At 38.9% G+C, this 13,787-nt stretch overlaps 1 protein-coding gene across 1 annotated transcript in view; it reads right to left on the minus strand.

Moving 5' to 3' along the window:
- MAP3K15 (mitogen-activated protein kinase kinase kinase 15) overlaps positions 1 to 13,787 on the minus strand; it is an 86,339-nt gene that overhangs the window by 57,477 nt on the left and 15,075 nt on the right. Inside the window, exons 4-6 of the mRNA XM_036226866.1 lie at positions 11,990 to 12,183; positions 8,910 to 9,078; positions 6,952 to 7,058 (exon numbers count right to left, since the gene is read on the minus strand). Coding sequence (XP_036082759.1) covers positions 6,952 to 7,058; positions 8,910 to 9,078; positions 11,990 to 12,183 — 470 coding nt within the window. The remainder of the gene's footprint in view (positions 1 to 6,951; positions 7,059 to 8,909; positions 9,079 to 11,989; positions 12,184 to 13,787) is intronic.

A 13,787-nucleotide genomic window follows, 5' to 3' on the forward strand; every position in this document is an offset into this window, starting at 1 on the left:
ACTTTCTGTTGATGCTAATTTCTGAGCTGTCTCAGTTCCCTGTTTGGCTTCTCAGCTCTTCCATCCCTTGTGTAACCAATTAATTTCCTGTATTAATTTTTTTTCTATTTTAAATAAAGTGGTTTCTGTTTCCTGATTGTATCTTGACAGATATACACCTGCCATAAGGAAGCAGGTATCCTCTGGCCAGATGCTGTATATTTACATAAGGAAAAGGGAACAATTAGAGGTATCCTGTGTTTAAGTGTGAACAATGCCCAGAGTCAAAGAAATACACAAACTGGAATGGCTGTTTCCCTACTCCACAAATAGGACCTAGTTATATATCAGGGCAGAACCACTATTAAATCATCCCATTAAATTTTCCCAGTCTCTTGGAATCACAAAGCAATATCTGTGAAGACTGTGCTCTATAGTGGGCTGGAAGTTCCTGATATGGAGGTAGGCATTTCTCAGGCTGTCTTTCCCATTCTCACAAAGGCGACAGGAGCTGAAGTATATTCCTGCCTGAACTGTTGGTTCTGAATCCAACATGCTCTCAGTGATCTCTATATGGATGGATCCAGTTAAACTACCCTTATTTGCAAGTTGTAGCAGAGACTACGATGTGTTCATTAAATCCCATTTTTTTTTCTGGGCATTCAGCCAGACCACATTTCCCAACTTCCCTTGCAGTTAGGTTGAGCCATGAGACTGAATTTTGGCCAATGAAATGTGCTAAGAAGTAACAAACATCACTTTCTGACCAGGCTCATACAAATCTCCCTGGTACAGTCAAAAATTAGAAACAACCCAAATATCCAACGACAGATAAATGAATAAACAAAATACGGTGTATCAGTACAGTAGAATATTATTCAGCCATAAGAAGGAATAAATTACTGATACATACTACAACATAGATGAACCTTGAAAACATTATGGGGACTTCTCTTCCCAGTACTGGAACCCTAGGCTGGAAAGCCCTGTGTGGGGCCAGGACCCCTCACTCCTCAGGGTGGGGGGCAGTGCTGCAGCCTAGACAGCCCTCTCGATTCTCAATTGAGGGACTCTAAATCAAGGGACTGGGCCATTTCAAGTCTCCACCCCTCCGACAAGTTGAGGTAAACTTTTACTTTTGTTCCCAGTTGTAGGGCTTCTATTCAGCCAGGGTGACTTCACATGTTCTGTAGTTGCATTATAATTTTGGTATGGATGCGAAAGTAGGCATGCACAGTATCTACTTTCTATGTCATCTTGACCAGTCTCCCTGGTTACTTTTTTTGTAGTGAGAACACTTGAGATCTACTCTCTTTGCAAACTTAAGTATATAATACAGTATTATTAACTATAGTCACAAAGCTGTATATTACATCCCTAAAACTCATTGATCTTATAATGAAGTTTATACCCTTTGACCAATATCTCCCCATTTTTCCTACCCACCAGCTCCTGGCAACCACCATTCTATTTTCTGGTTCTATAAGCTTGAAATTTTTAGATTCCACATATAAGACAGATCATACAGTATTTGTTTTCCTATGTCTGGCTTAATTTATTTGGCATAATGTCCTCCAGGTACTTCCATGGTTTTGTAAATGGCAAGTTTTCCTTCTTTTTTAACTGCTGAATAATATTCCATTGTGTGTATACATATACATATATACACATACGTACATACATGTTTATCCATTCATCTTTTTATGGACAGTTAAGTTATTTTCTTATCTTGGCTATTGTGAATGGTGCTGCAATGAACATGGGAGTGCAGACATCTCTTAAAGATACTGCTTTCATTTCCTTCAGAAAAATACCCAGAAGTGGGGTTGCTTGATCACATGATAGGTTCTAATTAAATTTTTTGAAGACTCTCCATACTGTTTTCCATAATGGCCATACCGATTTACATTCTAACAATCAGTGTATAAGGGTTTCCTTTTCTCCACATGTTCATCAATGCTTTTTTTTTCTTATAATAGCCATCTTAACAAGTGTGAGGTTATAATCTCATTGTGGTTTTGATTTCTATTTCCCTGATGATTAGTGATGTTGAGCACATTTTCATATATCTGTTAGTCAATTGTCTGTCTCTGAAAATTTTTCTATTCAGGTCCTTTACCCATTTTTAATCAGGCTGACTTTTTGCCATTCAATTGTACAAGTTCCTTACATATTCTAGATGTTAACCTCATCAGATAATCGGTTAATTATTTTCTCCCATTTCACAGGTTGTCTTTTCATTTTGCTGATTGTTTCCTTTGTTGTACAGAAGCTTTTTAGTCTCATTTGTTAATTTTTGCTTTTGTTGCCTGTGTTTTCATTGTCACATCCAAAAAAATCTGTGCCAAGACCAATATCAAGAGCTTTTTCCCTATGTTTTCTTCTAGAGGTTTTACGGTTTCAGGTCTTAGATTTAAATCTATAATCCATTTCAAGATAAGCATCCAATTTTATCCTTCTGCATGAGACTATCCAGTTTTTCCAGCACTATTTATTAAAGAGACTATCTTTCTCCCCTGGTGCCCTTGTCAAAGACTAATTGACTGTATATGCATGGGGTTATTTCTGGGCTCTCTATTTTGTGTTCTATTCATCTATATGTCTGTTTTCATTCCAGCATCATACGATTTTGATCACTATAGTTTTGTAATATAGTTAGAAATCAGGAAGCATGATACCTCCAGCTTTGTTCTTTTTTCTCAAGATTGCTTTGGCTAGTCAGGGTTTTTGTGTTTTTGTACAAATTTTAGGATTTTTTTCTATTTCTACGGAAAATACCATTGGAATTTTGGTAAGAGATTTTACAACATGTTTATATCACACCAGGTAACCTCCTCGTTCAAATTAAGAAGTGAAAGTAGGGGGATAAATGGAGGAGATATCAAACTTTTATTTACTGCTTCCTAGATGCCAGGGGCTGTGCTAGCCATTTGCATATGGTGTATTTTATTTAATTCTTACCACAGGCCCCACCATCTCAGTTTACAGCTGAGCAAACTCAGGCTCAAGGGAGTTTAACTACCTTGTCAACATCATATCACTGGTACGAGATTCAAATATCAAAACATGTGCTCTTTTCACACCCCAGAATGCCTCTCTATAAAGCAGTAGTGTCAAATAAGGCTGATTTTGTTTGCTATTGGACATTTGGCAATGTCTGGAGACACTGTTGGCTGTCACAACTGAGGAGATGGTGCTATTGGCATCTAGTGGGCAGAGACTGGGTTGTTGCTAAATATTCTATAATACATAAGACAGCCTCCACCACAGAGAATTGTCCAGTTCCAGATGTCAATAGTGCCAAGTTGAGAAATCTGCTATAAAGTAATAAACTTTGAATTTTACCAACCACATTATTCTTCTTCTCTATATACATTCAAATAAACCCAGTCCCATTCAAAATCGCGACCTCAGAGGACCATATACTTATCTCAGTAACTTTCTCATGCTAACAATATTTTTATCAATATTTCTTTATGAAATTCCTTCCTTTTTAATTTCTTCTGTGGTGGCGAAATCTCTGCAGTTTGCTAGTAGTTTTGATATATAGAAACGGTCAAAAAAGTTCCCTCGAACTTGATAAAAATATGATCACAGCCATAGTCAAGCATCTGCTTCATGCCAGGCGTACTATAAGTAATATTTACTACGTGACAGATGTTAGTATCTCATTTTACACATGAGTAGGCTAAGGCTTCAGGAGATATAGTGGCTTGACCACAGCCATAACATACAAGAGCCAGAATTCAAACACAAATCTGGGCCTTCAAAGCTCACAGTAATGATATTGATTTTCTATGTGTCATGTAAGCTGGCCCTTAAGACAATTACAAAGGAAAAAAAAATCCGTCACCTCACAGACATGAAGACATTCTGAACAGCAGAAGCATTGTCAAAAAAATGTAGTGCACTGCAGCACAATTAGTTTGAAGAGAACAAGCTCATTTGTCTGTAGAAGTTCAAGAGTGTGTGTGTAATACATACACATTATATTTTTAATCACTCATTAACTTTAGTTACCCTTCATGAGCACTTTCCTTCTTTAGCTCAAGCTCTTCCACTAATGCATAAACGAATCAGAAAATGAAGGAGGGAAAAAAGGGAGAGAACTAAAGCAGGAAGCAGAGAGAAAAGGAAAATGTCACAGGCTCAGGGAGACCAGTGGAGAGGACAGACAGAAGTGTTAAGTCCTTCACATACCTTTTGAAAAGGAAAACATAAATTATTGGCAAGGCCACTTCTCAGAAGATAAGAATATGCTCCATTTCTCAGGCAAAAATGTGACTGGTATTTTGGTATAAAAAGTATATATTATGAAAGTGGCTTTAGTATTCAACTACTAGGTAATGCTCTCATCATATGTGACAAAGCATGACATAAAAGTATGTCCCTACAATTCCAAGTGGCCCATGGCTGGCTTTGGTTGTCCTTCAGGCAAATAAAATATAAGATAAAGCTTTCCAGTAAGAATGTCATTGATTATGCCATGATATTATAGTAAGTGTAGAAGAGTGTGCTAAAATTGGGGAGTTCTTGTCTCAGCTCTCCTATTGACCAGCTATTATATTTTGGGCCCTTGAATTTCTTTCTTCCTCTTCTCTAAAATAATGGGTTTGGACTAGATGATTCCTTCTAAGTTAATGGATTATGTGGTTCTCTTCACTGCCAGGGAAACAATGGCCACCAATATGTATCTTTCTTTTAAAACATGGTTTTAGGTACCTAGAGACAAATACAATATAAAAATGGGGAGATATTATTGTCTCTCTACTTCACAATATGTAATAAAGAATGGCTATATAAAAATATAATTTATAAATTAAGATGGTAGGATTGAACAGTGAATATAAACAGAAGAGACAAAGAAAAGGAGGCTGGTGATTACTGCAGTGACAATGAACGCACGGTTCCCTCCTGGGGACCTGTATCCCTCCATTCGAGCAATGACCTTCCTGGGTAGCCCAGAGACTGAGGCTGAGGCGAGTGCTATAAATTCTGGAAGAAGCCCGCAGACCCTGTGGCATGGGCTGGATTCAGTAACATTCAATTAATATCCCCTGCACATGTTTCTAGGGTCCACTAAGTTATCTTCCTCTTTCCATCACTCCCCTTAAGTTACTTACAGAGCAATACATCAGAAATTCCAATAATTGCATCATACATTCAATTTCCCCTCCACTTGCTCAGTAAGTCAATTAGTTAAATTTTGCCAGAGTTGACAGTCTTGATTGACCCAAAGATGCAGGGAGCAAAATATGCATATACTTCTACTTTGCAACAGGTAAGTTTTGTTGTTTTTAACCTAGGACTTTGATTCCATTATTTTCCTTCCAAAGCATCTTTCTGCCTAGATCCCTGGTTAGAACCTTCTGGCTATATTAGCATATCTAATAAAGTCTTATCTGGAAAAGTAGCAACAAAAAATAAAAATTGCTCAAAGGATTCCATGCCATTGAGAGGCCAGCCATTTAACTACTCAATGGAAACTTGAAGTGGCTTTGAACAGGCTTCTGAATGCAGTGAAGTGACCTCTTCTGTTTACAAGACTTCTGAAGCTGTGGGCTTCTGTGTTGCTGCTATCCTGCAGATACTGCCAATGGCGGGCCCACAGTCTGAAGCCTAACCCAGCTGCTGAAGCAAATACAAGCCTCTGAGAAACCAGACACTAGAGTCCTCTGACTCAAGTCACATCCAACCCTCACTTCATTTATTCCTTGAGGAAAATGTTGGCCATGGAAGGTTGACGAGGAGGTGCCAGAACTCTTTAGCTCTCAAGCCAAGTTTGAATTCCCTCCCAGAGTTTTCTGCTGTATGAGTCAATATGACCATTCTTGGCCCCAGCAGAGAACAGGCCCAGTGGGAAGTGTATCTATCTGGGCACGGTTCTCACCATAGTCACCTAATGCTGCTCCTCTTCCTATACTTTTTCAGGGGAAGAAGGGAGACTGTAGGGCGAAGACATTTAGGCATCTGGGATTTTGTGAGGTTGGATATGGCAAACTCCTAGTTATCCTCCAAATCCATAGTAGCTGAGTTTGGATGGGCATATCGCTGCCCAGCTAAAGACTACATTTTCAAGCTCGCCTTATAGCTGGATGGGGTCATATGACTAGCCTCGTTTGTTCACGTCTAGACTGCTACGTGAAGGGGAAATTTCAGTCTAATTTAAATAATTGCATTTGGTGTCTCTTTATTATAGTATTTTAGCTAATACCCCTATCATAAAACCTTGTAAGGCTCATGGTCTCCAGGCCAGAACTTCCAAGTCTTACATACTCTACCTAGCCTAGTAATTTGAATTCCAAAGTTCGGATTATACTAGTACATAAAGACAGCATCCCCTTTTCCTATAATATAATGTTAATTCTGTTGCTTAAATTAGTCCCACACAGTCCACAAGACAATATAAACTCATTCACGTATACAAGATCCTTTCAAGACATGGTCCCACCCTCCACACTGAGCCTCACTGCATGCATTTGCTTCACCTGTATCTTGTGACCTGGTCACACTGGATGTTCCTTGAAGGCACAATACACATGAAGAACTCTATGCTCACATTTCTGTTCTGGACAAGTACAATGACCTTTTCACCACTCCCATCCCACACTCTCTCTCCTACCTGTGAGTTAATTCATGCTAAGTCTTCAAAACCTAACTCAAAAGACCCCAGAAAACTCCCAAGCAGAATGACTTCCCCCCTCTGCTATGCTTCCACAGCACTTTGGACAAACCTTCATTAAGACATTTATGGTTCTGATCTAGAGCAATTTAGTTACATGGCTAATCTCACAGCTAGAGTATGTTCCAAAGATGAAGTCTCTGAAGACCAATACCATGCCTTGTCCATTTTCATAACCTTGGCATTGAGCATATGATCTAGTTCATATTCAATGAGCACTGAACGAATGAAGAAAGCAGAATTTAACAGGTAGCTTGTTTCAAAACTCTACACATAATCATCATTCTTACCTGTTCAGTGCAAATGCATAGTGGAATTTAACATTATGTTGGTCAGCCAAATCACACGTAGGCAGCATTTCCAGTGTTTCTACCAGCTTTACCATTGAATCATAGTCCTGTTGGCAAGAGATCCCAAGATAAGAAAGAGAAGAATCTCAGTTCTTCAGAGATTTTTCTGAACAATTATAAACATGAGACAGCCTAGGTATTCCAATATAAGCCTTTCCCTACAGAGAGCATTTAGCGAAGTTACTTACAGCCCAGAAGCTAGGAAAAAGCTATCATGTTTTGAATGCAGGAGAGTTACCACTACCAGCACAGCTGTGGGTTACAATGAGCTGGATATATACATACAAGAAATCTTACAGTCACTTGGCTCATATAGGAGGAAACTTCCCAGCCTTTCCTATTTTGCCAAAAACAAATGAATTCATCTAAACCAGGGTTTCTCGACCTTGGCACTACTGATACTTTGGGGCAGATCATTCTTTGTTGTGGGCCTGTCCTGTGCATTATGGAATGTTAAGCCGACTAGATGCCAGTAGCACTTTCTCCTCCCCTCTGAGATGTAACAACCAAAAATGTCTCTAGACCCTGCAACATGTTCCCCAGTTGAGAACCACTGTTCTAAACTGCAAAATTGCCCAAGGAAAAATTGCTACTGTGTTTGTGTCAGCTGGGTCCCCTTTGAGTGGTGCCATCTGCTACCCTTTCAGCCAGGCTTAGAATCACTGTTACTGTTTGACTTGCTGACAGCCAGCTATAGTTAGCAGAGGAAGACTTCCCACCAAAATCCTATGCCTGTTTTGTGCCTCTGCACCTGGATGCAGTTGCCCAAGAAAGGGAAGGCAATGTAGTCCAAGCAGCTTCTGGCTCACTTTTGAACCTGAGAGTCCCAACGAAAGGTTATAAAGAGATGTGTGAAGGCAAGGACAGATGGAAGCCAGCAGCTCCAGAAGAAAGACCTCAAAAAAGACTACTCCCATTCTCTTGTCCTATGGGGCGTAATCATCGTCATACTCCGTTAACAGCATCTGATATTAAAATCAATTAGATACATCTGTTTCTCACTAGGGGGCATGAGTTCCTTAGTGGCTGACTTTATTCTTGGTTTAGGTCATAATTGGATGTCTCTCTCATTTAAATTTAAAGACCTATGGCCAACAATCTCCAATATGGAGATTTGTGGAATTCTGCACGTAAGGGACATTGCGCTGGTGTTCCTCCAAAGGGAAGGCAGGCAAGGCATCCTCAGAAATGGCTCAATAGTATTATACTTGGAGGGAAAACATGTCTGATTTCCTTCATGGTACTGCATCCCACAAATTCTGTCTCAAGAACTCTTTAGATGTCTCTGATGCTTGTCTTAGAATAAATATCTTCATTCCCTAGGTCCTGGACTTGTATGTACTACTCCTGCTCTGTCACTGGTAAGTGATAGTAAACAAAGAAGGAAACGACAAAGGCCTAAAGGAAGCAACACGGCAGAGGAGTTATGAGCAAGGACAATGCAGCTGGTGGCCTCAGTCTGATTCTTGACTTTGTCAACGGCTGTGTGACCTTGGACAAGCCACATAACTTCTCTGTGCCTCCTGTTTCTCATTTGTAAAATGAGGATAATAGAGTATACACCCTATAGGCTTGTGATGAGGATTAAATGAATCAGAATTTGCAAAGGGCTTGGAACAATGCCTAGCATAAAGTGCATATAACCTGTTAATCTAAGTTCTTTTTAGTGAGCAGTACCATGAGATTTTGCTGGAGCGGCTTTCTAATACGATGAAACTTCTCCAATATGTCCACCACAACAGATATTCTAGGTGACCTATGACCCAGCTACATACCCATTTTGTCTATAAAACAGATATCTAACCACACAACCTAGTAAACGAGTACTTCATATGAGGAATTCCTAATGCCAAGGAAGAACTCAGCATGTGTTAGCTTTATGTAAGCAAATTTCATACCTGTATATCACGATATGACAGCAGTAAATTGATGATGATGCCTGAGGTCAGAACTTCGTTATCATCCATGCAGAGTCTGATGTGAGCCAGCTCCTTTGCCAGCTCATCACCCTGGTATTTCTCTCTGGCTCTCCGGATGTCATTTAACAAGGTTTCTTTGTAAGAAGCACTAGAGAGGGAAACATGACAACTTCTGGTTACATCTCCAAGCATCCATGACTCTGTTTCCTTTAGTGGCTCAAACAAACTTGGTTCTCATTGACATGACTTAGCTAACCACAAGGGCTTCACCAACTTGAGCCTCTCTGTACCACTAAACGGGAGACATGTCCTACTTGTTAGTCACATTTTGCAGAAAATAACCACTGAATAGTAACATCATTTCATTAATACCTTGAAAGTATTTTCAAATTTGACCCACCTGTATTTCAATGGCAAACAGGACTTTCCACCATCCCACCCACACCACTTCCTCTGGTATTTTCAAACACATAGAGGACAAGAAGGTATCTTACTTGAATAGTTATTTTCCCCACTATGAACAGATTATCATAAAGCCAAAAAAACCCCCACAAAAACAAACAAAAACTCCAAGAGCCATGAAACAGTAAAAAGAGAACTTTAAAATGAATCTATCAGGTGTCCCCAGCTAGTAATCACTAAGCTTTTTTTAGTTGGTTGAGAGCTGGAAACTGGACATGTCCTTGAGCAATCCAATAGTCATGCCTGGAAGCTTATAGCCACCTTTGTCCTTCCACTACCTCCCTGTCATTTTCAATTGCCAGAAGGCTTTTCTAATGTAAAACATAAAACTTCCTTTATAAGGGCAACTGGATGATAATAGAAATATATGAAAACTTTTAAAGCAATTTAAATCCACATTGGAATGTCTCACCATAGCCTCTCAAAGAATCAGTGCTGGAATCTGGTACTTGGTTTAAAATCTTTTAAAATGATCTAATTTGCTGTACAAAGGCTGACTTGCAATGGCCATAGATTGATTTAAATTTCTTGCCCACTTTCCAAGTAATTTTTTTATGGCAACTGGGCACTGCCAAGTAGTAATACCGTCAACCCATTAAGTAGATGAAATGAGTGGACTGTAGAGAGTAAAATTAGGCTGTTCATTTAAAAAGATAAACTCAATTAAATAACAATCCTCAGAAAGAGAAGCATTGCTTTTTTTTTCCTTGTCTATTGCAAATCACCCCAATGATGAGCAAATCAACAGATTATACCAGTGTTTAAAATTCTATCATTAATCTAATGAGTCATTAAGTTAGGTGACAGCCATTGTCTATTTGGTGGACGATAAAGGCATCAAAGCTTTATTTTAGGTGTTATTAATTTAATTTGACAAGTAAAAGTTACATTTATGTCTTGTTTTCAAGGGTAATTCTGAAAAATGGTGTTAAAAAACTAAGAAAACTAATAAGAACAGTAACTTTTAAGCAAATAAACAAAACGCTGAATTAAGTATGGCTCAGGGACATCATATATGTAATAAATGTGCAGCTATTTCTGCCTCTGGGAACCAGGGAAGATGTTGCTAATCAATGTGAACTTGGAAATGGTTTCCAATCCCTTTTCAGCTCAGGGTTCCAGAAAGCTTTTAGCAATGTATCAGAGTTGGCACTTGAGCTAAAAACTTATCTGCCATTCTCATTATAGATGTTTTAAACTATAAGTACCATTTACCTTCTCACTAACCAGTATCTGGCAGTTCAAGGGGTGGAATCAACTAACAGGTATTTCAAGTCCTTTGAAATTAAATAAAATAAAAAGTTGTTTTCCTAATAAAACATATACACACTAAATGAGAAACAAATTTGAGTCCACTTCTTGCGAGGACCTTGCTCATCTGGCAGACTCAAGGTAACCTACCTCCTTGTCAGACATGAGAAGATGATATTAGGAGAGCTTTCTAAAATTCACTAAAACGTTCATTGTACAATAAGACAATAGTTAGCAAGGTGTGACTGAATGAGACTTTCCAGGAATGTCCCACAAAAAGTTCCCCAATTGCTTTCTATGTTGGCATATGGTCACATATGTCTATGTTTCCAGTATTCTTTTCCCATAAAGCCTATAGAAGAAACTCTATATACAGAGAAAAGGTGATGGGATAGAAGAACAGACAGACTGTTAACAATTGTGTACCTCACACCAATACTACAGTAGCAATGTTCAACAGTTCAGGAAACCATGATTTGAGTCAAAGTGGGACATGTGGTCCTTTGCACTTCATTTTAAGTCGGCTTGCCAGCTTTGGATTTTCATTTAAGGAAGGACAAATCCTCCCCCACCCCTTGTGACATTAATGACAGGAGTAAATCCTTTAAATTGGCTACAAGCAAAATGACTGGATCTTTGGGTTAAATTAAAGAATTTTTCTGCCTTCAAGTTTCAGAATAAAAACATTTTAAGGCATGGTTTCTTGAGCACTGAGGCACAAAGAGATGAACTGACTTTCACAATGCTATACAGTGAGGAATCTCCTGAGCCAAGATTCAAACTCAAACCTGCCTACCTCTGAATCAGTATCCCCCTCTTCTCTAACATCTATCTACAAAGAACATGTCACAGGATAGCTTAAGCTGGACTCAATGTATCCTGGCTTTTACAGCACAAGAACTTGTGATCAGAATGACCTTACTGAGGCACACAACCTCAACAAATGATTGGAGAAGGGAATGAAAATCATACTCATAAATGATCTTAAAACAGAATCTCGGAGTTTAAAGACCATTAAAAAAAATCAGTGACTTAACTTCCTTATTTTCTAGATGAGAAAATGGCTACAGAGAAGGTATTTATCAAGGTTACACAGGGAGTTGGGGCTAGACACAGGCTTAACCCTGACCTCCTAACTCCAGTTCTATTCTTTTGGCTATACCATAATGGCCCAACTTAGTGAAGTAGTAAGGAACAACAAAGGATTCCAGGATGACTTAAAACTGATTGGCAGAAATTCCCCATTCTCTGTGTATTATGGTCTTTTGAGGGTGTATTGCCTCCATGAATGTGAAGGGAAGACTGTGGCAAGGCTCCCAGGGTTGTTGACTACTGAGGAGAATTACCATGAGGTCACGTGGATATCCTTCAGAAGGCTAATAAACCTGTCCACCAGGGGCACACACAGTGGACCCAGGGTGGCATCTGAGTTGGGCTGTAGGTACTCTGAGGCATGCCTCTGGATGCCACTCTCGCAGAAAAAATAATCAGCGCTAGTTGTCACGACGTACGGGATGAAATAGTACTTTCCACTAGATGCCTGGAAAAAAGAAACAAAAAGGTTCACAAAGTAATTGATACAGAAGAATAGCTATGGATTTGAACAGGTAGAACTTGGTGGGACGAGGACGGAGCAAATGTCCGAGTATAACAACTTGTGCAAATGGATAAGAAAACAAGACCCTTACATATGCTGCCTATGAGAAACTCACATTGGATCAAAAGACACACAGACTGATAGTAAAGGGATGGAAAAAGATATTTCATGAAAATGAAAACAAACGAAAAGTCTAGGGTAGCAATACTTATACTAGACAAAACAGACTTTAAAACAAAGGATATAACAACAGACAATGAAGGATCCAGTAAACCCACTTCTGGGTATTTACCCTAAGAAAACCAAACACTACTTCTAAGGGACATGTGAATTCCTATGTTCATTACAGCATTATTTACAATAGTCAAGATATGGCAGCAACCTAGGTGTCCATCGATGGATGAATGGATAAAAGAGGTGGTACATATATACAAACAGACAATTACTCAGCCATAAAAAATGAAATCTTGCCATCTGCAACAACATGGATGGACTGAGTGGGTATCTGTACTGAGTGGAGTTAGTCAGATAAAGACAAATGATATATGATTTCATTTACATGTGGAATCTGAAGAACGAAATAAACAAACAAAACAGAATCAAACTCACAGAGAACATTTTGAGGGTTGCCAGAAGGGAGGGGAGTTGAGGGAGGTGAGTAAAAATGGGGAAGGGATCAAGAAGTACAAATTAGTAGTTACAAAATAGTTATGGAGATGTAAAGTACAGCATAAGGAATGTAGTCAATGATTTTGTAATAACTATGTATGGTGTCAGATGAGTTCTAGAGTTATTAGTGTGATTACTTTCTAAGTTATATAAATGTCTAATCAGTATGTTGCACACCTGAAACTAATATCGTATGCCAACTGTAATTGAAAAAATATTAAAAAAAAAAAAAGAAATGTAGGTAACGCATCCTAGTTTTAGCAGGCCCTGGGACTTTGTCACTAATAGAAATTATAGAAGTTTTCATATCACATTACAGTTCCTGAAGATATCTCAAAATAATTTTGTACCCATCACTATTCCAAAATTATAGTAGTTTTTAGACTGTTCTTATTAGAGACATTAATAAAGAAGCATGTAGATTACTACATACAACTTTTACAACTATTTTGATAGCTGTTTCAATATAAAAGATCTCCTTTGTAGTCCTTTGTATTTATGTAAGCATTTTAAGATATATTCTGAAAAGGAGTCCATATGCTCCTCCAGACTGACAAAGGGGTCCGATGGTCCCCCAAAATCTAAGAGCCCCTCCTCTGCACTCTATGCAGATGTTTCACATAGAACCTCCTACCTGCAGCCCCAAAACATCAGTTTCTTCAGTGGGCTTCACATATGAATATTTTCATGAATAAAGGCTGCCTGGATTCTCTAGGACAGCCCAGAAGAACAGTATGTGTCAGGGTCTCAAACTAATTTTCCACTCGGTTCAATCATGGCCACTAACCAGGGACACTTAGAACTTGCCCCTTAGCTGGCTCCTCTGCAAGAAGGCCAAGGGTCTAAAGCCAAGACAGGGGCCTCATTGTACCAGCCTT

Source organism: Rousettus aegyptiacus, unplaced genomic scaffold (assembly GCF_014176215.1).
Source record: "Rousettus aegyptiacus isolate mRouAeg1 unplaced genomic scaffold, mRouAeg1.p scaffold_m13_p_9, whole genome shotgun sequence".
NCBI classification, from domain to species: domain Eukaryota; kingdom Metazoa; phylum Chordata; class Mammalia; order Chiroptera; family Pteropodidae; genus Rousettus; species Rousettus aegyptiacus.